Consider the following 24,055-nt stretch of genomic DNA (forward strand, 5'->3'; position numbering starts at 1 on the left):
CAAACGGCCGATCGGAGGAATCCGGCCAGGCCGGGTCCCCTCAGCGGGCAGCGCCTGCTACCCCAGACCCTCACCCGCCGAGATTTCATCATTTAAACCCCCTGCCCATCCCACGGGCTCCCCAGCGCGGCGTCTGCCTCGTTTCCGTTGATGTCATTCCTCTGGGCATGAGCACTTTATTGGTTATTTGCGTTTAGTCTCGATCTGTGTCACATACTCTTTTCATTTTTGCTTTTTTGAGATACTTTATGTTGTAGAGCAGTTTCAGGGTTCACAGCACAATTGAGCAGGAGGTGCAGAGAGTTCCCATGCACCCCTCCCCGCACCTGCACAACCCCCCCATCCCCGCCAATGAATGAACCTGCGTGGACACGTCACCGTCACCAGAGCCCGCAGTTGGCGTTAGGATCGCTCTGGCGCTTCACAGTCCATGAGAGAAAGGTATAACGACCTGGATCCCCCGTGCAGTACCCCCCCAGAGAGTTTCATGTCCGAGAAGTCCTCTGCCCCCTCCCACTCCACCCCTGGGCTCGGGCCTACTGCCCCCCCCCCCCAGCCTACCTTTTCCAGCCGTCACGCGCTGGGTCACGGAGCCCGCAGGCTTCTCGCCGGCTTCTCCCTCTGTCACGTGCGTTTCCGTTTCTCCCGCGTCTTCTCGTGGTCTGACAGCACTTTTCTTTTTGGCGCTGAATGTCTGCTCTCTGCACGTGCGGGTTGTTTACCCATCACCCGCTGAAGGGCGTCTTGTTGCTGCCAAGTTCTGGCACTTACGAGGCCCCTCAAAGGGGGGCATGTCTCCAGCCCCTCTCCCCAGCCCTCCCTCCCCCACTCCACAGCCCGCACGCCCTTCCCGAAACCGTGGCTGCGCGCCCCGTGGAGCAGGCCGGGCTCCAGACCCAGATCCTGGTCGGAGAAACCCCAGCTCGGCTGCTGTGGCCGGAGGACTGGTCTCTGGTGGCGAAGGAGCCAGGAGAGACAGCCCCCCCCCCCCCACACACACACACACCTCCCCGCAGCACCCGCCTCCAGGCAGACTTGCGTAAGCCCTGGCCAGCCCCTGGGGGGTGGGGGGGGAGTCATTTGCATGAATTAATTGTTCAGCAGACTCAGGTCTCGGGATGAGACACAAGAACAAATGTGTAAGTTTGGTTTTATTTGAAAATGTTCGCATCTGGCCTCAAGGTCTCTTTGACCTTGAGAAGCACAGCTGAGCTCTTTCGGAGGTGTCTTCCCCCTCCAGCTTTTTCTGGAAGCAGACGCTTCCCGTATGTGTCAGGATGTGCCTGTTGCTGTGTAACAAACGGCTCCTAATGTTGCCATGGAAACCCACGGCCTCTTGTTTACTCATGGTCCTCTTGGGCGGCTGGGCTGGGTCCGGCTGTTCATCCGGCTCCCTCAGGCTCCTGGGGCCGTCTGGGGGTGGGGGTGGGGGTGCAGGTCTGAGACGGCCTCTGTCCGGGCTTTGGGGGCTCTGGTGCTGACCGGCAGCTGGGCCTCTGTCCTCGTGGCCTCTTGACTCCAGGCTTCCTGAGGCCAGGGACTCCCGGAATGTCGCTCACACCAGCATCGTACCCAAGGCAACTGGCAGGGCCCGCCCACCTGCGGGCGGACAGCCGGGCAGCGCTCCGCAGGGTGAGTTGCAAGGACTGAGGCCGCGGCTGGCCTCCCGCTCGGTTCCTAGGAGAGGGCGTGCCTGCTCTGCGCTGCGGGGCGCTTTCTTTCGCCTCGGTTTGCATCCTGATGATCCCGAGAAAAGGACAGAAGCTGACAAGCGCGACCTTTCTCGGTGTAGCATCTCCTCGCTTCACCTGCAAAACGTTTTAACTCAGCGCACCGGGATTCATCGCCCACATAAACCATCCTTTCCCTTTACTGCACCACACGCAGTAATTGTATGAACGGCCCAGTTCTATGCAGCACACACGAGGATTCCCAAAACCAAGCTGCTCCGCGTGTGGGAAAACAGGAAACATTGAGCCGCCTATATTTCCTCTTTCCTGAGGTTTTTATGTCCTTACGGTTTTTTCCCCGTGACTTCAAGGTTCCCCGACATCCCCCCGTTCATCCCAGCACGAGTGCCGACGCCGCGCGCTCTGTGCCGCCTGTGCCGGGAGCTGGGCCTGCAGAGCTGCGGGGAAATGGTCCCGAACGCCGGGCACCGGTCTCGAGGGGACACAGATGTCGCCTGGCCGACCCGCCGCCTGCAGTCACCTGCGAGGACAGGCCCGAGGGCCCCAGGGTGCACCGCGGAGCCGCTGCCGCAGCCCCAGCACAGCGTCTCGAATCAATGCTCCGACCAGTGAAGTCATGCGGCTGATTTCCCCTGAGGAGCTGCGAAGGGCTCCGCCGGCTTCTGCTGCGGGAGGCGGGGGCCCTTCCGGCTCCTTCCCCACCGGGGCCCAGGCCTCCGGCCACAGCAGCCCGGCAGCGGCTCCACCCACTGTCCGCGTCTCGGCCCTGGGCTGGTTCTGGAAGCCCGGCCTGCCTGTGGGGCGGGCGGGCAGGTTTTGGAGGGGGTGCTGGGTGCTGGGTGCTGGGTGCTGGGTGCTGGGTGCTGGGTGCTGGGGGTGGGGAGGGGCTGGAGGTAATGCCCCTTGGTGGCCCCTGTCCGGCTGGGTTGGGAGGGAGCCCGGGATGGGCCTGTGGGGAGGTGGGCCGAGCGGGGCTTCTGGGGCCGCGGTGGCCTCGCTGCTCAGTGAGCGGCTAGGACGCCCATGGGGTGCCCGGCGGGGGCTGTCTGCAGCCCCCCAACCTGCCGTGTTCTGCAAAAATCGTCTCACTGTGCAGCTCGGCCAGGGTCCCCGTGGGGAGACAGGCTCCCTCAGCCTTTTGGGGGGCAGCTGACCTGCCGCCTCCCACCCAGCTGCCCACTTCCACCCGAGGCTGCTTCCCCCACAGCAGGTTCCCAGGACGGACGGACAGACGGACAGAGGGCAGACAATCCGTAGGCGCTGCGGCCTCAGCCAGGGTGCCCGGCTGAGGAGGGGTGCCGGCTGCGGAGGGGGTGCCGGCTGAGGAGGGGGTGCCGGCTGCGGAGGGGGTGCCGGCTGAGGAGGGGGTGCCGGCTGCGGAGGGGGTACCCAGCTGAGGAGGGGGTGCCGGCTGAGGAGGGGGTGCCGGCTGAGGAGGGGGTGCCGGCTGAGGAGGGGGTGCCCGGCTGAGGAGGGGGTGCCGGCTGAGGAGGGGTGCCGGCTGCGGAGGGGGTGCCGGCTGAGGAGGGGGTGCCGGCTGAGGAGGGGTGCCGGCTGCGGAGGGGGTGCCAGCTGAGGAGGAGTGCCGGCTGAGGAGGGGGTGTCTACTGAGGGGAGGTGCACAGATTGGTCACCTGACCGTGATGTTCTGGCTGAGGCAGAAGGCAGGATGCAGGGTCACAGCGGGGCCTTGCCCGGAGCCTGGGCCGGTCCACAGCCCACGCAGCCTCTTCTCTGATTGGGTGTTAATCCCGCGAGACCGCCTTTCGCCCGCGGTGTGGCTGAATCCGTGCAATAGAGCATTCTCCGTCCGGGGTTCTAAACGAATTCGTGAACTTCTTTGAAAGCGGAATCCGTGGGTTGTGCTGCTGCGCTTGCAGCTTAGAAGCAGGAAATTACGCTGGTGAGGACATGGGCTGCAAAGCGGGGTTCACATCCCAGCGCCCCCCCCCCTCCCCGCTGTGTGGCCTCAGAAAGGTTACTCAGCCTCTCTGGGCCGTGGTTCCTCTTCTGTGCAGTGGGGGTCCTGACGCTGCTCATTTCATAGGGTTATCGTGCGGCTGAGAACAGCCCCGAGAAGTGGTTAACCCGGGCCAGGCCGTGCTGAGTGTTTAACAAATGCTCACGGTTAGTATCAATAACAGTAACAACCCACATGTTTCCTAACTGGACCGATATTTGTTCAGGAAGAGAGGGAACCAGTCTGGACCCTAACAGAAGCCCATGCTGTCCAGAATGGTCCGGAAACTGCCTGCAGGACCTGGGCGCCCAGCTCGGGCCGTCATCCACACACAGTCCTGTCCTCACCCTCACTTTGCGAATGGGAAAGCAGAGGCTCAGAGAGGCGTGGTCACTTCCCCGAGGCCACACAGCCAGGGCTTTCGATACGACCTCATCGGTCATCTGAAGTGGACCGGAATTTGACCAGGAACATGCTTTCCCGTCCACGTGTAGATGTCATTGTGCGTGACTTGTGATGATTCCGTCATTCATCCCGGGGTGTGTCAGAGCCTGCTGTTTGCACGTGTGAGTGTCTAAGCGGGGAGCAGGTTTACATGGTCCCCCACGCCGTCCCGTCCTTCCCCGGGGCCACATGGACAGAGAGACGCGTGACCATCACACGCCCTGCTCCCCAGCTCCCCCCCCAGCGTGGACGCCGCCCTGCGCTTCCCCGACAGCGACGGCCTCCTGCAGACCCCGCGCTGGGACGAGCCGCAGCGGGCGCGGGCCCTGGAGCAGATCTGCGGCGTGTTCCGTGTGGACCTGGGACACATGCGCTCCCTGCGCCTCTTCTTCAGGTGAGCGCGGCTCGGGGGCAGCGCCCTGTGCGCGGAGCCCCTGCGGGCACTGTGGTCGCCAACAGGGGGACCCGCCACGGCCGCCCCCCGGGAAGTGGGTCGGGGTGGCTCCCACACTCATTCATCCGCCTTCGCCTTCAGGGGGCGGTGGCTGGTTGAGGGGCGGGGGACAAGCAGAACTGGTGGCTCAGGTGCCTGCCACCGCCCAGCAGCTCTGAGGATGGGCGGGCTTTCTGGAGGGGGCGCCCTTTCTTTGGTGATGGGCGGCCCATCCCTGGTAGCGTCCTGCCCAGTGGCCACATCGAGCCCTCCTGACCGGCAGGCGGCCCAGCCGAAGGTGGCGCCAACCAAAGACCAGCACTTAGAAGCAGCAGCCGGGCCCGGCCGCGTGGCTCAGTGGTTGAGCATCGCTCAGTGGTTGAGCATCGACCTATGAACCAGGAGGTCACGGTTCGATTCCCGCTCAGGGCACAGGCCAGGGTTGCAGTCTCGATCCCCAGTGTGGGGCGTGCAGGAGGCAGCTGATCCATGATTCTCTGTCATCATTGGTGTTTCTATCTCTCTCCCTTTCTGAAATCAATAAAAAATATATATGTTTTAAAAGGCAGCAGGCCTGTCCCCCGAGGGGGTCCCCAGACCCAGAGCCACATTCCAGCCTTTTATGGAAGCAGCCAAGGTCCGGCCTGATGGGTGGTGGCAATTTCCCGAGCGGAGGGGGGGGGGGGGTCCTCCCAGCATGCCCCGCGCCTGCTGGAGGGGCCCACGGAGGAGGCTCTCGCTGCCACCCACCTGTCTGAATCTGATCCACTACCAGCACCTGCCGCCTCCTCTCCGAGGGAAGGGACCCTCCTGCCTGGCGGCGAGGGGGGGACAAAGGCCTCTCGGGCAGGTCTCCGGGGAGCAGACGAGGCCAGGCCTAGTCCCTGCCTCCTGAGAGGGAGCCAGCTCTTTCGTGTCTTCGGCAAAGTGGGGGAGGGAGGGGGTGGCTTCTGCTGGACGCGCTCTGCCCCCCTCTGGGCCAGCAGCCAAGCTCCGCAGGGACTTCTGCCTCCTGCCCCAAGGTCAGCCACCGTGGCCTCTGATTGTCCTTGGGAATCACCGTGTTTACACATCCATCCCTCTCCCTCCACGCGCTCAGTGACGAGGCCTGCACCAGCGGCCAGCTGGTCGTCGCCAGCCGCGAGAGCCAGTACAAGGTCCTCCATTTCCACCACGGCGGCCTGGACAAGCTGGCGAGCGCGCTCCAGCAGTGGGAGCGCTGCGCTGGGACCCGCCTCCACGGCCAGGTAGGCGGCGGGGCCCAGGGCTCCACGCATCTCCTCCTGCGTGGCCTTATAAGCTGTGACCGTGGCTGGCCATGGCCTCGTGGGCTGTGACCGTGGCTGGCCATGGCCTCGTGGGCTGTGACCGTGGCTGAGTGTGGCCTCATGGACTCTGACTGTGGCTGGCTGTGGCCTCGTGGGCTGTGACCATGGCTGACCATGGCCTCCTGGGCTGTGGCTGTAGCCTCATGGGCTGTGGCTGTGGCCTCATGGGCTGTGACCGTGGCTGACCATGGCCTCATGGGCTGTGGCTGTGGCCTCGTGGTTGTGACCGTGGCTGACTGGCCTCGTGGGCTGTGCTCGGGGCTGACCGGGCAGTAACTCTGGGTTTGAAACGAGTGCCCAGGGCTCCTCGAAACGCCAGTCTCTCGCTAGAAGTCATGTTTTGACAAGGCTCCTGCCATATTTTGCTCCATGCACACACACATGTAATAAGCGCTCTGTAATGACCTGTTTAAGGAGCTGTACGTGCTTATTAGAAACGGCTGACTCTAGGCCCCTCCCTCCCCCAGCCTGAGCCTCCCCTGGCTTCCCTGGGACAGCCGTTCCACCCCCCCACACACATCGAACAGCCTTTGATTTCTGAATTAAATGTCAGCTGCAGTTTCGCCCCGGATCATGACTGCCCGTGGAGACGACCTGACAGGCAGGCTCCCCGAACAGCGCTCCCTTTGTATGTGGCCAATCATATGTAATTTACTGCAGGCCCTTCCGGCCGAGGCGGGCGAGCCGGGCCCAACGAGGCATTGATTCCATTTTGCTGCTGGGGTGGGAGGGAGAGTGGAGGGGGGAGCAGGCTGTGGGTGGGAGGGAGAGTGGAGGGGGGGCAGGCTGTGGGTGGGAGGGAGAGTGGGGGACAGGAGGCGAGACCCCGAGACCCGGGTGGGTGGGAGGAGAGTGGGGGGGCGGCGGGGCAGGCCGTGGGTGGGAGGGAGCCCAGGCCCAGGAAGCAGGGGCGATGAGGCTGTTTTCATTTGATCGCGTTGGGTTACAGTTGCCACCCAGGGGAGAGGGGCCGCCCCCCGGAGCACCGCTGCCTTCGGCCCGGGTGGGACATTCCCGCTTCCCTCCTGTCCAGCAGGTGGCCGACGAGAAGACGTGCATGAAGTTCTCCATCCGACGCCCCAAACTGCCCTCCTCCGAGACGCACCCCGAGGAGAGCACGTACCGCAGGCTGGACGTGGCCGCCTGGCTGCGGCACCTGAACGAGCGGGGCCAGCTGGAGGAGGAGTACAAGCTGCGCAAGGTGAGGGGCGGGGCCTGGGGGCGGGGCCAGGCCTGGGGGCGGGGTCTGAGTGGGCGGGGCCGCCTGGCTGCGGCACCTGAACGAGCGGGGCCAGGTGGAGGAGGAGCACAAGCTGCGCAAGGTGAGGGGCGGGGCCTCCGGGGCGGGGCCAGGCCTGGGGCGGGGTCTGAGTGGGCGGGGCCGCCTGGCTGCGGCACCTGAACGAGCGGGCCCGGTGGAGGAGGAGGAGGAGTACAAGCTGCGCAAGGTGAGGGGCGGGGCCTGGGGGCGGGGTCTGACCTGGGGGCGGGGTCTGAGTGGGCGGGGCCGCCTGGCTGCGGCACCTGAACGAGCGGGGCCAGGTGGAGGAGGAGTACAAGCTGCGCAAGGTGAGGGGCGGGGCCGCCGGGGGCGGGGCCAGACTGCGGGTGGGTTCTGAGTGGGCGGGACCACCACGTGGGGCGGGGTCTGGGTGGGCGGGGCCGCCCGGGTGGGGGCGGGGTCCGGTGCCCCGGCTTGCAGAGCGGGGAGCGCGCCCAGTTAGCAACCAAAGCCGCTTCCCTGGGGCTTGGGGGTCTCCGTCCCCCCCTGGAGGAGCCTGTGATGAGGCGCTGCACGTCCAAACTGGGGATTAGGCCGCGACATGAGAACCACACGGTCCTCGGAGCGCCACCCCGGGGGGCCATTGACATTGAAATGAGCCTGGCTCGGCCGCCTGGGAATGGAGGGCCCGCACTTTCCCGTCCAAACAAGTGCAAATCGCGGCCCCTGGATCCGGGCATCAGTTGTCAGGAGGCGCAGCCAAGCCACCAACACGCGAACCAACGGGGACCTGGGGGCGCGGTGGGCCGCCCCGCGTGGGCCCTGCCCCAACGCCGCCGCCTTCCGCAGGCCATCTTCTTCGGCGGCATCGACGTGTCCATCCGCGGGGAGGTGTGGCCCTTCCTGCTTCGCTACTACAGCCCCGAGTCCACGTCGGAGGAGAGGGAGGCGCTGCGGGCGCAGAAGCGCAAGGAGTACGCGGAGATTGAGCAGAGAAGGTACCCACGGGGGGCTGGGGTGGGGGCGACTGCAGAGGCCTGTGGGCTGCAGTCTGCGCGGGTGGGGTGCTCTCTCCCGGACCCCGAGTGCCTCATGACCCCAGGCCCCTTCAGCTCACATGTCAGAGTTTCAGAATTCTTTTTTTTAATTAATTGTTTATTGATTTCAGAGAGGAAGGGAGAGAGCGAAACATGCATAATGAGAGAGAATCATGGATCGGCTGCCTCCTGCACGCCCCCCACTGGGGATGGGGCCCACAACCGTGGCCTGTGCCCGGACAGGGAATGGAACCCTGACCTCCAGGTTCATAGGTCGACGCTCAACACTGAGCCACACAGCTGGGCAGGATTCTTGTCAACAGACTTACCTGGACGCGGGGGTGGCCGCAGGGCCTCAGAGGCCCACCGGGAGCCAGGACGGCTGAGGTCTGAGTGGCCTGGTTAACCCCGGGGCTGCGGTCAGCTCTCCTCCCCGAGGCCGAGTTCATGCTGCAGACGCCCCTCGCTGACCCCGGGCCCTCTCTGTGCCAGGCTCTCCATGACCCCCGAGGAGCACCGGGCGTTTTGGCGAAACGTGCAGTTCACGGTGGACAAGGATGTGGTGCGGACAGATCGCAGCAGCCAGTTCTTCCGCGGCGAAGGCAATCCGAACGTGGAGAGCATGAGGTACCCCCTCCAGCCTCGGGGCCGCAGGGCGTGGGCCAGCAGCCGCAGCTCGGGGGGTTCATACAGTCACCCCAGAAGCAGAGGGTCATTAGCTATTTTTTAAAAAAATATTTTTATTGATTTCTGAGAGGAAGGGAGAGGGTGAGAGAGATAGAAACATCCATGATGAGAGAGAGTCATGGATCGGCTGCCTCCTGCACTCCCCACACTGGGGATGGAGCCCGCAACCCAGGCATGTGCCCTGACCAGGAATTGAACTGTGACCTCCTGGTTCATAGGTCAATGCTCAACCACTGAGCCATGCCAGCCGGGCAGGCCATTAGCTATTTAGCCACTTCACTCAGCCTCTGTGGTCACAGTGTCTCAGGGAAGCCCAGAGGTCCCTCCCAAGGGTGCCAGCGAAGCCGCCATGCCCTGGACATCCACCCAGGCCTTGCTGGGCCTTGCTGGGCTCACACACTGTGGCTGAGCCTCCCCGAGTGGCTCCCAATGGCTGGTCCTCTGTGGAAAGCCACACTGAGCCTGGGCGGGCATCTTGAACATTCCACTGCTGCCTGGCACACAATTGCACAAAATTAGTAGCCCGTACAGATGTCCCTGCCGAGCCACCCTATCCACAGGCCGGGGGCCATTAAGGAAATCAGCCCCGCGTTCTTCCTGGCCTCACACTCGGGACCGGCGAGTGGCTGATTGCAGGCCATTCCCTTTCCACGGCTCTGGAGACGGTCCGCAGGCCGCCCGCCTTCCCTTGGGCTTGAGGCGAGGGTCGGGTTCGGGCAGCCGGGTCTCCAGCCCGGGTCCTGTGGGCCTGGACGACAGGCCGCTGTTAGGACGGCGTGGGTGCGGGTGCCGTGGGCACCTCCTGACCGCCCTGCCTCGGCCACGTTGCCAGGAGGATCCTGTTGAACTACGCTGTGTACAACCCGGCCATCGGCTACTCGCAGGGCATGTCGGACCTGGTGGCGCCCCTCCTGGCCGAGGTCCTGGACGAGTCGGACACCTTCTGGTGCTTCGTGGGCCTCATGCAGAACACCATCTTCGTCAGCTCCCCGCGGGACGAGGACATGGAGAGGCAGCTGGTGAGGCTTCGGCATGTGTGGCCGCGTGGGCCATGGCCGCTGGGGTCCGCGGAAAAGCCAGGGTGGGGCCTTGCCGGTGGGGTCGAGGGGACTTGGCTCGGGGCCTCTGGGGAAGGGCACAGGCTGCTCCCAGGCCCCTGGATGCAGCTCCCCCCGCCCCCCACTGGCAGGTGAGAGGCGGGCTGCGCAGGGCCTCCCCTGCTGGCCTCACCTCCCGCACACTGTCCCAGCCCCGCTCCCACCGAGTGAGGAAGGGCCCACCATGCCGGCCTTGGGCTAGAGAAAGCGGGTCCTCAGGTGCATCTGGGCTGCTCCCTGCCGGGGTCCGGCACAGCCGGGGTTCCTGCGTAGGGACTGGGAGGGGGGCTCCTGAGACCGCCCTGAGGCCCACTGGGCAGGGGTGACCGCCCCCCGAAGGGCATCAGGCCTTCCCTGCAGGGCCCAGCCAGCACAGCACGCCTCCCTCCCGGCCACCCGGCCTCCCGGCTCTGCACACACCAGGCAGTGCTCCATGCGGGGAGCGGGGGGCGGGGGGCGGGCAAGGCTGGCCGAGGCACCTGGAGGTTCCAAGCACCTGCCCGGTGTGGGGCTGGGATGTGAGGGGAGGGTGCGGGGTGCTGCGGAGGGGCTGAGGGAGGGGCTACAGATGGACAGGAAGGCTGGTGGAGCAGGCCGACTGCACCGTGCAGGGGCCGGACCGGGCGCTGCCGAGACTGGCTGACCCACGTGTTCCGGGCAGTGACCCTGCGTGGTCCAGTCACGTTGGGCCGCACGTGTCGTGTGCAGAGAGGCCTCCAATGCCACGGCCAAGAGCACGCCCTTAGAGTCACCGTTAGGACGGCAGAGGGCTGAGGAGAGGCCCCCCGAGCAGGGAGGTGTGAACTGGGCGGTGAGGGGCACCTGGCAGGGGGCAGGGGCAGGGGGCGTGCTCGAGGGAGGGGGCAGCCACAGGGTGGGCTTGGCCCCGCTGCTGTGGCCACGGGATGGAGAATGGCCGGTGGGGAGTCAGTGCTGCAGGGCCGTGGGCCGGTCCTGCTCGAGCGGGAACAAAGGGCTGCTTGTGTGGGAAGGGCCATGAGCCAGTGGGCCCCAAACCAGCCCCTCCCCGCCCCCCCCCCCCTCGCGCTGATCCCGGGCCTGTGATCCCACCGGCCGCTCCGCTCCCACCTCCACATGATGTCAGGTTTCCACGGCACCGGGGGAGGCCGTGACCGGGTCTGACGCTCCGAAGCCCGGCCCGCGAAGTGTTCGCTGCTGGGGAGGCCATGACCGGGTCTGACGCGAAACGTTCGCTGCTGGGAGGCAGCGGCGAGGCGGGCGCGGCCACAAATAGCCTGGCTCCTGCCCCGCGTCACCGGGTGGGACCTTAAGGTCGGAATTGAGCGTCCCGGGTTCAGAGCCATCCTCTCCGGTTCTGTCAGCTCCAGACAATGATGGGGCTTCGAGATCTAAGGGGAGGCGGTTGGACCCGGGGGTCCCAGGAAGGAGGGGGTGTCAGAGCTGCTCCCACTTGGCGGCTGAGGCCGGCACTGAGCTGCCCTTGGCCTCCCGCCCACCACAGGGCACCGCATCCGCCTGCCCTGGGCTGCACCCCGGGCTCGGAACGGCCTCAGATCCGCAAGAAACGGGCCCAGCGGGGGTCGGCCCAGCAGGTGCCGACACAAAGCACAGGGCGCCTCATCGCATGCCTGTCCCTGGTGGGTGGCTGTCTGTCCCGGGTGGGTGGCCGCCTGTCCCGGGTAGGGGGCCGTCTGTCCCGGGTGGGTGGCCGTCTGTCCCGGGTGGGGGGCCGTCTGTCCCGGGTGGGGGGCTGTCTGTCCCGGGTGGGTGGCCGCCTGTCCCGGGTAGGGGGCCGTCTGTCCCGGGTGGGTGGCCGCCTGTCCCGGGTAGGGGGCCGTCTGTCCCGGGTGGGTGGCCGTCTGTCCCGGGTGGGTGGCCGTCTGTCCCGGGTGGGGGGCCGGAGAAGGGCCGGCCCGGCTGACCGAGCTGCCTCACAGCTGTACCTGCGGGAGCTGCTGCGGCTGACGCACCTGCGCTTCTACCAGCACCTGGCGTCGCTGGGCGAGGACGGGCTGCAGCTGCTCTTCTGCCACCGCTGGCTGCTGCTGTGCTTCAAGCGCGAGTTCCCCGAGGCCGAGGCGCTGCGCATCTGGGAGGCCTGCTGGGCCCACTACCAGGTGAGCGGGCGGGGGGACGGGGAGGGCCGGCAGGACACATCCCGGAGCCACAGTCCCCACCCTGTACCCTGCCTTCCAGGAGGCCAGGGTGCCGCGTAACCATGCATCTCCTCTGGGGCCCCTCCTCTGGAGCCCTGGCCGCCCGCTAGCCCCAGGTCAGCGCCTCACACTGCCCGCCTTCCGTCCCACGTGGCCGGCTCCAGACCCGCACTTCGCCTCCCAAGGAACTGAAATCGATGCAAATTGCCCACTGACGCGCTCACTGCCCCCTTCTGGGGCTGAGCTGCCCCTGTCACAACCAATCAGCATGAAGGACATTTCCAGGGCCAGGCAGGGCCCAGGACACCATGGACCCACACGAGGAGCCAGTGCCCGCCCACCTCCTCCCCTCCGGTGGCTCAGGGCACAGGCCGAGACCCCACCTCCCCCGAGAGCGCAGGCCCAGCCCGCTGTCCCCTCCTGATCACGTCGATTTCCACCTGCTGTCCGCCATGATCAGCGTCTCCCGGGCGCGGGCCTGTCACAGGGCTCTAACCCCGCGTGCGCGACAGCTGGCGAAGCTGAAGGACGGGCGAGCCTCTGTGAATCCGTCGGCCTTTAAGAAACCAGGATGGACGCCTCGGGAGGCCGCCAGGACGCTTAGCAAGACCCTCTCACTGGGCAGCCAAGCAGCCTCCATTCCACAGACCGTGCAGGTGGGCGGAGCACCCACCAACCCCGCGTGACGGGGAAATGCCGCCCGTGGGGACAAGCGCTGGCGCGGACGCCTGAGCTCTGCGGCACGCCCCTGTGACCGAGTCTGCTTTCGAGGCTCACGGCCTCTCTCCAGCAGCCACATGGCCACCCTTGGTGCATCGCGTCCGGCCGATGCTGCCAGTGATACCTGGGCACCGCCTGGCGGGGGCGTTTCTCCCGCGACTCCGTTCCTGCCATCCGGTCAGAATCCCGGGCGCCCGTGCGGAAGTCTGCCTGGGCTCCGCCTCCACAGATCCAGCTCCCGCACTTTCAAGCTTCCAGCTCAGCCTCGCCCCACTTGGCTCCCCTCCTTGGCGGGGTGTGTGTGTGTGTGTGTGTGTGTGTGTGGGTGAGGACAGTGGGGGTACGCTGATTCATCAGTAGTGACCTTGGGGTGGGGTGTCTGTAATTTTTAAAAAACATGTTTTTAATGATTTGAGAGAGAGAGGGAGGGAGAGGGAGTGATAGAGAGAAACATCGACCCGGTGCCTCCTGCACGTGCCGACTGGGGATCGGACGCAAAGCCCGGAATGTGCCCTGACTGGGCATCGAGCGGGTGACCTTTCCGTGCCCGGACGACGCTCGACCAACGGAGCCCCCCGCAGGGCCCTTTCCCTTTGACGGGCTGATTCTAGCCACTTGCTATTGGTTCGCCTGCGGGGCTGTGTCCTGGGAACTGGAATTAGCCCTGTGCTGCCGGCCGCCCCATTCAGGGCACGTGGCACCCTTTCCTCCCCACCGGCCTCCTGGGAGGAGGAAGCCCACCTTCCTGGAACCTTCTGCCGTCTTCCCACCCCGGCCACAGGTCAGACAGCCGGGCAGGGTCCTCGGAGCCCAAACGAGGCCATCCGGGCCGTTCTGGGGAGGGGGCGCGGTCCTGGCCCAGCAGCTGGGAGGCGGCCTCCCCTGGGCACGTGGGCCTGGGCGTGGGCTGGAGCGTCTGCCCGCACTGTGGGCTCCCGGCCGGCACCGGGAGACTAAACACGGCTTCCCGGGATGCCTTGTCCTTCCTCTGCTCCCGGAAGCGCGTCCGGACAGGAGAGCGAGCAGGACGCTCCAAGGTCAGGACTGAGCGCTTCCTGCCTGCGGCCGGCGCTGCCCCTCCCTGGGGACCCGCAGGGGCTGCGTCAGGGTCTCCTTCCCGCGTTCTCAGCCCCAAACCTAAGCGTCGCCTCTGGGGCAGGAGCTGGCGTTCTGGGAGGCAGGAGGCACTGGCTGGCGGGGTCGTGGCCACAGGTCCTTTCTCCCTGGCGTGTCCCTGAGCCGCTGGCGGTGTTCTCACCCAGCCGTTCACGCCCACCGCGTCTCAACACTCACCAGCGGGCCTTTGGAGGAGCGCAGCCCAGCCTTCAGGTGCCGTGCGCTCCTGGCCCCCCAGACAGACAGGCCTTCCCAGGAGGCGCTCAGCCAGTGTCCCCGCTCGGGGGTCACACAGCCGTGGGTGCTGATCGTGGCAGGTACTGACCGGCCCTGGCAGGCGGGGAAACACGACCAAGGCCGCTATGGGCTTGCCCGCGGCCACGGACCCCACGGTCAGCCTCACCTGCAGCTCAGCGCCCCGCCGCCCCCTCCAGCAGCGCCGGGGCTGGGTCAGGGCCTCTCTGAGCCCCACTCTCCACCCCACAGACGGATTACTTCCACCTCTTCATCTGCGTGGCCATCGTGGCCATCTACGGGGACGACGTCATAGAGCAGCAGCTGGCTACCGACCAGATGCTCCTGCACTTTGGAAACTTGGCCATGCACATGAACGGGGAGCTGGTCCTCCGGAAGGTGAGCCCCGCCCCCACGTGCAGAGCGCCTTCTCGCTCTCTCTCTCTCACTCTCTCTCTCTCTCACACACACACACACACACACACACACACACACACACACACAGCCCCGCCCCCACACGGAGCTCCTCCCCCACACTTCCAGAGCCCCGCCCACACATGCAGAGCCCCTCCCCCACACTTGCATAGCTCGGGCTGCATGCAGAGCCCCCACCTCCCCTCGTGGGCCTGGAGCCCCCCACCTACCCAGTGGTTAGCACCTGTGGCCACGGCCTGAGTTGGCTGCTGGCTCTTCAGGCTCCATCGCCCATGACCCTCCCTCTCCACTCGGACTGAACAAATGACCAGGTTATTAGGCTCCCACCTTGGGCCCCTCATCACAGCCCAGAGTCAGAGCCACAGGAGGCCTGTGTGTGTGTGTGTCGGGGGGTGCTTCTCATCCGGCATTAGGGGAATAGGGGGGCGGGGTCAGCGTCAGGTGGTGGGAGCAGACCCTGCAGGGGGGGCCGGGAGGTGGGGTGGGCAGAGCAGAGCGCCTGAGCACCTGTGGGGCCTGGGGCCAAGGGAGAGGGTCCTAGGGAACCGGCAGGGCCCTGTGCCGCCCTGGCCACCCTTCTGGGGAAAGCCGTTTGGGGCGAGAGCCACGCGTGAGGACGGGGCTGGGAACCCTGCAGGTCCTGCACTGGCTGGACCAGGGCCCCTGCCTGCTGGGTGGGTGGGACACTGGCCGGGCATCGGCCCGAGCCTGGCACGCAGTCAGCCCGCAGGCGCAGGCCGTGCTGCTGGCGCTCCTTGGCCTCCCGTCCCCCGGCCCCTCACTGCCGCCCTCTCTGCAGGCGAGGAGTCTGCTGTACCAGTTCCGCCTCCGGCCCCGGATCCCCTGCAGCCTGCACGACCTGTGCAAGCTGTGCGGCAGCGGCATGTGGGACAGCGGGTACATGCCCGCCGTGGAGTGCACGGGCCACCACCCGGGGGCAGAGAGCTGCCCCTATGGGGGCACGGGCTAGCCAGCCGCCTTCGCCCACACCCCCCCCCCGAGGAAGCAAGAAGGTGCCCACGAAGGCTCTGGCTTCCGCAGATCGGCCGGGTTCCCCACGCTGGACGGCCCCGGGCATGTGGGGGGGTGGGGATGGGCAGGGACAGGGCAGGGCAGGGGGTGGTCACAACGAAAGGAAGATGCCTTTGGGCGACACGAAGGGGACATTTTCATATTAATAGGAAATCAGAGTCTGGGAGGGAGAGAAGGAAGCCCCGTCGCTTCCCTCTGACACCCTCAGCCAGGCCCGGATCCCTTCAGCGGGGGCAGGAGGAGGGAGAAGGTCTAGTTCAGCCACCAGCTCCTGGGATGTGCAGCAGAAGGGGGGCCCATCGAGGCCCAGGGACATCTTTGCAAGCTGGACACGCCTCCTTATCCGGCCTAGTTCTCACAGCCTCTCTGGCCACAGCTCCAAAGACATCTGCCCCCCAAAAAGAAAAAGTCGCCCCCCTGATTTCGGGGTGGAGGGGGGTTGGGAAGCTGGGGCTCGGACACTTCACATTGTGCCTCCTGGTTTGTGAAGGACGCTGCCTGCCCATGAGCCGGAGTGCCTGAGAGACAAGCTCGTATGTTAACTTCCAGCCAGGCAAAGGCACCGCAAAGCAGCCAGCGCTCAGGGCTCCCCTGCTTCCTGGGGGAGCAGGTCTCCCCAGGACCCCTCCCTCTTTAGGGTTTTATACCAGTTGCTCCTGGGGATTTCGAGGCGGACAGACCGGGGCAGGGAGGGCTCCCCCAGCCATTGGCACCAAAAGCCACTCGGACAGGCGGCAGCAAGGACGCGGGATCCTGCTCGGCCCGGGGCGACGCCCCTGAGAGCCGCTGCCCACGGCCTCTCCCTGGGCGGCGCTGGCCGCTGCCGTCCATTTTAAACATGTAGGAAGGTGTTTAGCACCCTGGTCAGTGGGCTCAGTGGTTAGAGCTCGGCCCGCAGACTGAAGGGTTTCGGGTTTGATTCTGGACAAGGGCGCGCGCGTACCTGGGTTCAGGCTCCATCCGCAGCCCCCGTCAGGACACGTGCAGGAGCCAACCCATCCATGTCTCTCTCACATCGATGCTTCTCTCTGTCTCTCCCCCTCCCTCCACTCTCTCTAAAAAAAGATCAATGGAAAAAATACCCTCGAGTGAGGATTAACAAAAACAGTCTTAGATGTTTATCAACAGGAAAGAGGAAGTTAGCAGCCTCCTCCGCCCCATTGCCGACTGAGACTGTCCACCCCGTCCTGGGCCCTCTGTCCAAGAGCCTCGGGACACGCTCCTGGAGCCCATCCTCGCTCAGATCTTGGGGTGCTGACCGAGACAGCCCAGCGGCCGGGCCCAGCTGGGGGGCGGGGGGGGGCTTCTCACCCACTTGGCTCTGGGAAGACAGGGCTGCTCTCTGCGGGGATGGGCTCGGGCTAGCCCGGCGCTGTGCAGTCTCTGGGGCCGGTCCCCGTGAACAGGCGTGTCAGTCACTGTCGCCACGGTGACCTCATAGCACCCGGAGCCTCCGTGGCCTCGAGAACCTGAGGGTCAGCGCTTGCTGGGCTCGCGCCTGTGTCTGGGGCCAACCTGCTGTTAAGTCCCGGGGGAGTGCCCGCCGGTGTGGGGGTCGGACGGGCGCTGCCCGGGTCGCCCATCTCCCTGCAGGCGAGCCCGGCCGAGGCCCAGGTCAGAGGCAGGGATGCTCAGACACGGTCCCGCCTCAGTGGTGTCACTCCTGCCACATCCTGTGTTCAAAGCAAATCCCGGCTCTCAGCCCGCACCCCCCCCCCTTCCCCCGGTGGCAAGGGACCGCTGCCTCCGCGGTGAGAGGAGCAGCCGGGTGGCCTGGGGGCTGGCGACGGGGAAGGCGAGGACTGGGCGGCGGTACTCTCCCCTCAACCAGGAAGTCTTGGTCCAAATAGAGGGTCTGGGACACGCCATTCCGGCAAGAATCGGGCACCGCTGTGCCGTACCTTGTGCCTTTGGGCTGCTGGGGTGCTGCCCAGGGATCCCCTCATTGGGAGGCCCTGGTGCGAAACGTTAATCCCGAATCTCCCTCAGCCCCACAGCCCCCCAAGGCCCCGTGCCCATGGCACACTGGCCCTTGGCGCTTCCACCTCCCACCCCTGCGGCCACCTCTCCAGCGGCCGGGGAGGGCACCCGCTCCAGGGTGGAGAAGGCCGGGCTCACCAGGGTCCCTTCATGGGGATGCAATCAGAGGCAAGCGGCCTGAGGCAGCTGTGGAGGGTCGGAGGGTCGGAGGGTCGGTGGCAGTTCCCTCATTAGGCTCCCGCCGCCCGCCCACCGCCCACCGCCCTCCGCCAGGACCAGGGCCAGCGAGCGAGCGGCTGGACCAGCTGCCCGGTGCTCCAGGTGCAGCTCATTCATCGCACTTGTTAAAATGTCACGTCATGTGATTGGCGGGTGCGCGCATCCCCAAGGGCCCCCACGCTGGTGTCCGTGCCGCCGTTCCCGGGTGGCGTCGGGCACGTGCTGGCTCGGAGGGGCGCCCGGTGGGGCTCAGCCTGGGACACAGTGGTCGGGCTGGGCCTGTGATCCGGGCCGGAACCAGGAACCTGTGTGCTCACCGGAGGCTGCAGGCCTGAGTCCGGCAGGAAGACTTGGAGCTCACATCACCGGAGTGGGTGTCCCTGAGCCCATGCGGGGGGCGGGGCCGGGTCCACGGGCAGCGCGGACAGGATTTTGTTGCTTAAGGGAAAGTGTCACGCGATGCCCAGCGCTACCAAGAGGCCGCTGGTGTCCCTGGAGAGCGATTCCTTCTCTGTATTTTGTTTTGTTTTCAAACATGATTCCCCGCTGGTCAGGCCCTGCCCAGGCCGGGCTGGTCCTGTGACCGTGTCCATGACCAGGGCAGCCCCGCGACGCTTCCGGCTCATGATTCCACCGCCAAGTAAATAAAAGTATTGACGACAAGTACGAGTTCTCGGGCGCCTCCGAGGGACGGTCTGGCCAGTTTGTTGGGTCAAAAACACAGCAGGTTCCAGCGCTGGGCAAAGAGGACCCCGTGAGGATCCGGGATGGGGGAGGGGAGGAAGTGCAAGGAGCTGGGGGGCAGGCTCCTCCTGGAAGGCGGGCCACAGCCTGGCCCCGGCCCCGCCCGAGGCCGGCTGGTTCCCTGGGCGCAGCTAAGTCAGGATGTTCCTTGGTTCTCGGTCAACAACAACCAGCAGCTCAGCCATCGGAGAGCAGGCGGCAGGGCCGCCGGAAAGGCCTACCCGCTGTCCTGGGGGCGAGGCCTGTGGCGTGAAGATGGCCAGCTGCACCCCATAGTCTGGGGCTCCACAGGGATGTTCTCGGGCCTCGTTCGTGTCTAAGAGCGAGTCCCGGGCACAGCCGGGCGCCCCGTCCTCGCTCCTGCACTCATCCAGCAGCGGCCGCGGGCGGCAGGGAGGCTGGTGCAGGGACGAGGACAAGCACCCGGGTCCCGGGGCAGGCGCCACAAATGTCCCCTTTTCTGTCAGTCCAGTGGGTCCCGTTAGGAGCCCATCACCCCGGCTCAGTCTCACCCACTATCGGGGGGAAGGGGCCCAGCCTGGCCCGCTGCAGCCACTGAGACACCCTGCCCAGCCCCACGGGCCCGGGAGGCCTGGGTCTGGTCCTTGGCTGGGGCACTGGCCCCTGGCACACGGCATCCCTGCCACATCCTGTCCCTGTGAGGGGGCCTGCAGACAGGGCTCCCCACATGGGTACACACTCACATACTCTCATACACACACATTCACACACACACACACACACACACACACACACACACACACGGAAGGCCTCCGGCCAGCCGGCTCCTCCCTGGCCTTGGGAGCCGGGCTCAGAGCGGAATGCATCTGCCGGCCGCAGGCCCCGCCACCCTGGCATTAGCCTCCGGAACAGAAAGGGCCAGGGCTCGGCGAGGCCAGGGAAGCACTTGGGCGAAAACTCCAGTGAGAACAGTTGTTGGGCCACGAGGGTGACCTCACGGTGAAGGGGCTGGGAGCGGCCCTGTGTCCTCATGCCCGCCACCTCCTCAAGGAGCAGGAGGGGCCACACCTGCCGGCCACTCTCACGCCCTCTGCCGACAGGACACCTGCCGGCGGCCTCGGGGGGGGGGGGGGCCCTCCCTCCCCGCCTCTGCGTGTCCGCCCTCCCTCCCCGTACCCCCTCCCTCCCCGCCTCTGCGTGTCCGCCCTCCCTCCCCGCCTCTGCGTGTCCGCCCTCCCTCCCCGCCTCTGCGTGTCCCCCCTCCCTCCCCGCCTCTGCGTGTCCCGAGAGGAGCCGGCTCTCCAGGCTCCCTGGGCCGGGCGCGTGCTGTGCCATCAGACAGCGTGGTTGGCGCGTGTGCCACTCAGCCCCCAGGATGGGTTGGGTGCCACGGCTCTCCCACCAGCAGTTTGAACCAAAGAGGCCACTTGAGATTCTGAGTCACGAGAGAGGACGGCTGGATTCTCTACACCATGTTTGGTGCTGCAGTGAGGGTGCAGAGGGCCTAGTGCCAAGGCCGGGAGGAGGGGGCAGAGTAGGTTCAAAACCCCGGCAACCGGCGAGAGACACGTGCAGTTCGACACATGCGAAGGCGTCCCCAAGGACCTGCGCACAGCTTACCGATAAAGTCCATTGATTCCTGGGTGTGAATAAACACCAAAGAAAAAGGCACCGAGGGCCCTAGTGGCTACAGGCAATGAGGAGGGAGCACCAGGGCCTGGCAGTTGTAAATCTCACGTGGAATACCAGCCCTGGGTGGAAGGTCAGAGCTTGGCATGGGGCTCACTGGAGACGGTGGCCGGGGTCTGCGGGAGCCCAGCCCCAGGGGGCGGGCAGAGGACCCGAGAGGGACACCCACAGTGACTAAAAGACAGGACAGCCGACCGGTGTGGCTCAGCAATTGAGCATCAACCTGGTTCACCTGCGGGAACCAGGAGGTGACAGTTTGATTCCTGGACAGGGCACATGCTCTGGTTTCGGACTTGGTCCCCAGTAGGGGGCGTGCAGGAGGCAGCTGATCCCTGATTCTCTGTCATCCTTGATGCTTCTCTCCCTTCCTCTCTGAAATCAATAAAAATCGATTAAATAAACCAAGGCCTGAAGGGTAGTAAATGTTGCCAAGGGGCTGTGCATCAGCGAAGAGCGTGCCAACTAGCTGTTCCCAGAGGCACTCAAGGGGCTGGGCACCCCCGGCCTGTCCACTCCACCTGCTGGAACACTGGACCAGCGGTTCTCAACCTGTGGGTCGCGACCCCTTTGGCGGTCGAACGACCTTTCACAGGGGTCGCCTAAGACCATCGGAAAACACATATATAATTACATATTGTTTTTGTGACTAATCACTGTGCTTTCATTATGTTGCATTTGTAACAATGACATTGGGGGTCACCACAACATGAGGAGCTGTATTAAAGGGTCGCGGCATTAGGAAGGTTGAGAACCACTGATCTAGACTCTTGTGCGGAACTCCTAGCCCCACTCCCTTTGTGGGGAGCAGCTATCTGTCCCCCGGGCCCCCCCTCTGTCCAAGGCATCGAGATGGGGGCTCCGGCTTTCCGTCTTGGCTCCCCGGGAACCCTGCTTTCTGATATGGGGCCCGGTCTCCTGTGAAAGGAAATCCAGGGCAGCTGGAAACAGCCCAGCGGGAGCCTGGGGCGGTGGGGGTGGCAGGCGGCTCACAGGCCGTTCCCTCCTGCCCTTTGGGCAGCTTCAGAGGAAAGTGCCGGGACCCTGAGGCCTCCGGGCAGGTGCCCTCGGGGGACCCCACCCACTGCCTAACCCGCAGTGCCCGGTCCACTTCCAGGAACGGCCGCCTTTCTCCAGAGCCCAGCACCCTCTTGGCTTCTGGTAAATTCTCAGGTTCTGCCCAAGGGTTAATTTAGGTGGGAATTCCCCCAGGTCCTGGTCTCACTGCTCGGCTGGGCCACGTGACCGTCTGAGCCGGGCAGATACAGAGAAGTGAGTGTTTAGGACGAAACAGCCTGGCGAGGACATGGGGGGTGTGGGTGCACAGGGCGCAGGGGCGAGGCTGCCTCGGGGGTGTAGGGGTGTGGGTGCACAGGGCACAGGGGTGAGACTGCCTCAGGGGGGTGGGAGGTGTGGGTACACAGGGCACAGGGACGAGGCTGCCTGGGGGGGGGGGGGAGGTGTAGGTGCACAGGGCGCAGGGGTGAGGCTGCCTGGGGGCGGGTGGCGAGTTGCTTTGAGGGAGGATGAGACAGATTGGGCCTGGATTGGACACCTCTCGCTATTGGTGGGGGCGGCCCCGGGGGCGGGAGGGGGGGGGAGACCGGGAGCTGACCCAGGGAGGGAGGCAGGAAGAGGCACTGCTCGCCCAGGTGTTTAATCAGGTGCCCGCAGGGGGGCAGTGCGGCCAGGCTGGGAGCTGGCCCCCCACTTCCATCCCTCCTTGTATACCCCGCCCCCGGCCCAGGACTCTGCAGACTCGTGCAGAGGGGCCTCCCCGTCCCTTCCCCTCGGCCCTCCGGCTGAGAGCAGCCTCGGGGGCAGCCCCGAAATGGGCCCAGAGTCAAAACTGCAGCTCCGGTTCCCCCGCCTGACCCAGCCTTCGGGGCCCCTGCACGCACCCCCCCATCCGGGGCCTGACTCCGGCCCAGAGACCAGGTCGGCTGGCAGAGGGGGCTGCTGGGCCCAGAGGGGACCCGCCCTGAGGAAGTAACCGGGGTGGTTCTGGGCCCCTGTGGCTTCCGGCCCAGCACGGAGGGGGCTTGAGGCGGTCGAATCCCAGGCGGGAGCAGGGCCTTTTCCTTTCTGGAAAGCAAGTTCCCAAGCCTGGATGGGGGCCTGTCTGGTGCGCCCTGGCCCCCGGCCTCGGCCTCGGGACGCCGGGCAGCTTGGCGGGAGCTGGAGCAGGTGCCCAGTGCCCCCACTCCTGTCTCCAGCTGCCTGACCCATCCGACCAGGCCCGCCTGTGGGGTGCAGCTGCTGGTCGAGTTTCTGCAAAGCCAGGCTTCTCACCAGGAACTGGCCTCCGGGAGGGAGGGAGGCTGGCGGCGTCCACGCAGAAGGAGGCCACCCGTGTCCTCAGAAAGCCTCCTGGCTACCTCCCACCTGAGCGGGCGAGGGCACCACACTCGGATTCTCCTGCTTCTGCTCGGGCCTCTGTGGCTGCTTCTTCTGCTTTCACGCCCGTGGGCTTGGTCTTGGGCGGGAGTCGGCTCACACCTGCACACTCCTGGGAGCCACGGAGTATGTGGGGGGCAGGGAGGAGCACCCACAGACAGGGACACACGGGACCAGAGTGGGGCTGGGGCCTGGACAGGACTGGGGGGCTTCCAGAGCAGGGGAACGGGGGAGAATGGGGGGCCGGGGAAAAGGGGGGGAGAGGTGGGGGAGGGGAGGCGAGGGGGAAGAGGGCGGCCCCTCGGTGGGCCCACCATCCAATCAGATCAGGCGCATCCAGATAAATGTGAATAATCGGGCGGCAGAGGGATTGGGATGATCTAATTAAAAGGACGGTGCGAGCTGGCAGCTCTGCCAGGAACCGCTCGGGTGAGACCAGGGGCCGGGAGAGGAAGCAGGGAGCCCTGAGCCGCCTGAAGGGGGGCCGCCTGGCCCCCAGCGGCCCTGCCCTCCGAGCCCCCCACCCCTCCGGCCTGTCAGCAACCCCAGCCGCCGGCCACCTACCGGGCCAGGCCCCGCGCCTGGGAGCAGCCCTCGCTGGGTGGGGGGACGCCTCACCCGGGCCCAGCCCGCGGCCAGCGCGGCGACATCTGTCTGCCTGGCGGGTCCCTGTCCCTGTCGAGGCTCTCGGGGCTCATTTTCTCTTGAATCAAGATCGATGTGGGTCCCGTGGGAGTTGATGGAGCCCTTCGGCCTTTGCCGACTTGGCTTGGTCCAGCGGAGCGGGAGGCGCGGGGCCAGGCAGCGGGAGGCCGGTTCAGCGGGGGCCAGGACCAGAGGAGCCCTGAGCAGAGGAGGGACCCCTGGCTCCCCCGCCTGGCAGCCCAGCCCCCCTCACTCTGGCCCCCGCCCGGCCCCTGACGGACAGGCAGCCAGTCGGGGGCGGGGGGGGGGGGGTGGGGGGGGAGGGGGGCGGGCTCCCGGCTTCCAGACCTGAGCAGCTGCGGCGGCGGCGCTTTCTTCTGTGTTTGGGGTAAACACCTCTCTGTCCAGCCCCACTTGCCGCCCCGAGACCGTCTACAGGAGGGACCCTGGGAGGTGTGGGGGCCCGCTGACCGCTGACCGGGACCCTGGCTTGCGGGGGCCTCCTTGGGGAGGCCTGGGAAGTGCAGGGGTCAAGGGTCGGTCACCTAGCTGCACTCCAGGCGGGGCCTCCCCCCTCCCAGCCACACCCGCTGCTGGGGCACCCCGTGACCTGTGGCCGGGAGAGAGGGACCTCTGAGTAGACAGGCGGGGGTGAGGTGGGGGGGCTGGTGAGCACCCACATTGGACACTCCCCATCCACCTGGGGCTCAGTGCTCGCAGTGGCCAGGGGGCAGCGCGGCCTTTCGCCCACGTCCTAAGGAGGAGCAGAGGCTGAGTGCCTGCCCCGAGCCACCCAGCCGGCGGGCGGCAGAGCCAGGACCCGCCCGGTCTCTCGATCCTCCTTTCCCT

At 66.1% G+C, this 24,055-nt stretch overlaps 1 protein-coding gene across 8 annotated transcripts in view; it reads left to right on the forward strand.

Moving 5' to 3' along the window:
• Positions 1-18,436, forward strand: part of TBC1D16 (TBC1 domain family member 16) — a 52,407-nt gene extending 33,971 nt beyond the window's left edge. For 2 of the 8 annotated variants that reach the window (XM_036341063.1, XM_036341064.1), the window contains exons 4-13: positions 4,328-4,489; positions 5,628-5,775; positions 6,890-7,057; positions 7,928-8,076; positions 8,608-8,742; positions 9,635-9,821; positions 11,383-11,518; positions 11,819-11,998; positions 14,360-14,506; positions 15,342-18,436. In XM_036341063.1, the coding sequence (XP_036196956.1) occupies positions 4,328-4,489; positions 5,628-5,775; positions 6,890-7,057; positions 7,928-8,076; positions 8,608-8,742; positions 9,635-9,821; positions 11,383-11,518; positions 11,819-11,998; positions 14,360-14,506; positions 15,342-16,096 (2,167 nt within the window). In that variant the 3' untranslated portion in view covers positions 16,097-18,436. Of the gene's footprint in view, positions 1-4,145; positions 4,218-4,327; positions 4,490-5,627; positions 5,776-6,398; positions 6,485-6,889; positions 7,058-7,927; positions 8,077-8,607; positions 8,743-9,634; positions 9,822-11,382; positions 11,519-11,818; positions 11,999-14,359; positions 14,507-15,341 lie in introns of those variants that run through there. The other 6 variants (XM_036341068.1, XM_036341065.1, XM_036341066.1 and 3 more) reach the window with 6 other exon arrangements.
• Positions 18,437-24,055: the final 5,619 nt, after the last annotated feature.

Source organism: Myotis myotis, unplaced genomic scaffold (assembly GCF_014108235.1).
Source record: "Myotis myotis isolate mMyoMyo1 unplaced genomic scaffold, mMyoMyo1.p scaffold_m19_p_17, whole genome shotgun sequence".
Classification (NCBI taxonomy): Eukaryota; Metazoa; Chordata; class Mammalia; order Chiroptera; family Vespertilionidae; genus Myotis; species Myotis myotis.